Consider the following 2,269-nt stretch of genomic DNA (forward strand, 5'->3'; position numbering starts at 1 on the left):
GTGAGCAAATTAGTGAAATTATTGAAAAATATGAGAACTTTCAAAATTTAAGGGAAATGTGCATGACAATGGCCTCCTGATGTAAAGGTGTAAGGAGGTAAAGTCTGAAAATTGAGTACCATTATAATTTCATTTATTTTCTTTACTTTATAAATTTTAGTTCGGGTGATAACGGTTATGATAATGATAGTACGGTGTTGTTAGAGTGCATACACAAATTTTATGATATGGGTATTGGTGAAAACCAAGTGGAAAGCAGAGTACAGGCGCTTAAAACAGTAGAAATGGAGCAATGTAAGAAAGTTGGTGAATGGGAATTATATGAAGCACGATAAACATTATTAAAGTAAACGGATGAAGTCAATGAAAAAAAGATATGATCTGCACAGTTTCAAACGCGAACACGACTATGGGCATTATCATACACAAAGACATGGAGGGGACTATGATGGAGAGAATCTGGGTAAGGTGTATGGCCTAGTCAAATTGTAGCGTTATCCGCAGTTGTAGTATCAGTAGGCCAAAAAGAAGGAGGTAAAGTGCAGAGTAAAATAACAGCTGGTACAGAAGCGCTAGTCGAAAATAATACATCGGCAGATATCTTTCTCCACATTTTACGCAAATAAAGATACATTATATTGCATTGATGGTGGCATTAACAAGAGTAGCAGTAATTCAGAAAAATATGACGATGGGAGAATCATGATGAAAGCGAATTGTAAGGGTTTTTAGCACAGGAAAGTAGTATAATAATCGGTACTTCTTAATTATTCAGTGCAACTAAATTCTGAAATTTCAATAATATTACTTATAGAGCATATGTCAAGAATTAAACGTATTGTAAAGTTGATATAGTGTGTGGCAGGAGGTATGGTAAAAGATAACTTCTTAATCAGAATTCGTAGATCCTTTTTCTAAGATAGACTGCAACTTCTGGATATACACTTCAATAGTAACACCAAAACAATATCAAGGCGATACTTATGTATATAAAACTGTTTCTTAACTAAACAGCTTAGTAGTACATCTGGCTTATCTTTACTGAGGTTTCTACATTTTTTCTAATAGCCCCCTAAAATTATAAAGGTATATTAGGCAACAAAGTTTCGTATATTGAGAAAATTACTACTAGCGTTGTTATTACATTGTGTATTTAAGTACAGTGTCTCTTGAAAGTGAGAAAGTAAATAACATAAACAATGTGTCAGCGAATTATACTAAGCAACCAAGAGTGTTCGTGGTTGTAGTACAAACGCATGCAAATAAAGGATGCTGCAGGCTAATATTGAGTGTAAAAATAAGTAATGTTGAAATTGCTACAATTGCGATGGGAGGTTTGTATAGACATGTCAAAAGAGCTAGATGGGTGAGGGATTTTGAGAAAAGCTAAATGCGTGTGATGAAGACATTATAATACGGATTGACGGGTCTGATGTTATAGTTAGTGATGGGAATAAGTATAGGGATGCAGTATAATATGCAAAATAGTCAGAAAAGGAAGAAGATATTTATAAAGAGCACATGGAGAGATGTTATTAGTTTTTTAATGCTGAATTCCATAAAAAGGGAGATTAAAAGTTACCTTACTTACTGGAATGAACTCCAAGTGGAAAACTTTATCTTAGTGGTGGTGGTTTAATAGCGCGAGTTTGGGCATTTAAGAAATTTGAATATACATGTGGGGAATTATTGAAAAGGAAGCGAAGAATAGTGGTCAGAGCAGAGTATTTACAAACATTTACTAATTTGAAGTACAATTGAGGAAGAAGCTGTTGGTCAGAGATTTGCTTTGCGGAGCGGGATGACTGTACTCGATTATTATGAAAGATTTTTCACTATTTCGGATAGTGGAGAAGTTGGAGAAGTCGAAGAGGCTCCATTTATTTACTTCGCAGGTCAGCCTATTGCATGGGAGGAAAAAGCGAAATTAATTGTGAAAAACCTTACTCGGTATAAAAGGTTGAAAGGAAGGGAATGTAATTCGAAGGATATGAGTAAAATAGAAACTTATGCGATAGAGGAAGAAAAATAGGATTTTCGATATGAAAGAATTTGTGGGGATGCTTTTAAAGAAAGGATTTGTTTAGAACTAAAATTTTTTGTTAAAGCGACGAAATCACCACAGGACAGGGAAACCCAATTGTTTTGTAATATAGCTGATGGTGCATCGCAATGAAAAGGATTCTAAAAATTTACTCATCAACAACCTGAAACTGACCAAAAAAAAACAAAAACACCAAGACCAGAAACTCTTAAATGCAAAAAGCGG

At 34.4% G+C, this 2,269-nt stretch overlaps 1 pseudogene across 1 annotated transcript; it reads left to right on the forward strand.

Moving 5' to 3' along the window:
- The first annotated feature begins 1,509 nt into the window (after positions 1–1,509).
- Positions 1,510–2,094, forward strand: TEOVI_000597700:pseudogene (annotated as a pseudogene). Its single transcript is given in 3 exon segments — positions 1,510–1,695; positions 1,697–2,074; positions 2,077–2,094. Coding segments are annotated over 3 exon segments (582 nt in total).
- The last annotated feature ends 175 nt before the right edge of the window (positions 2,095–2,269 follow it).

Source organism: Trypanosoma equiperdum, assembly GCF_001457755.1.
Source record: "Trypanosoma equiperdum strain OVI genome assembly, contig: ctg_1845, whole genome shotgun sequence".
NCBI classification, from domain to species: domain Eukaryota; phylum Euglenozoa; class Kinetoplastea; order Trypanosomatida; family Trypanosomatidae; genus Trypanosoma; species Trypanosoma equiperdum.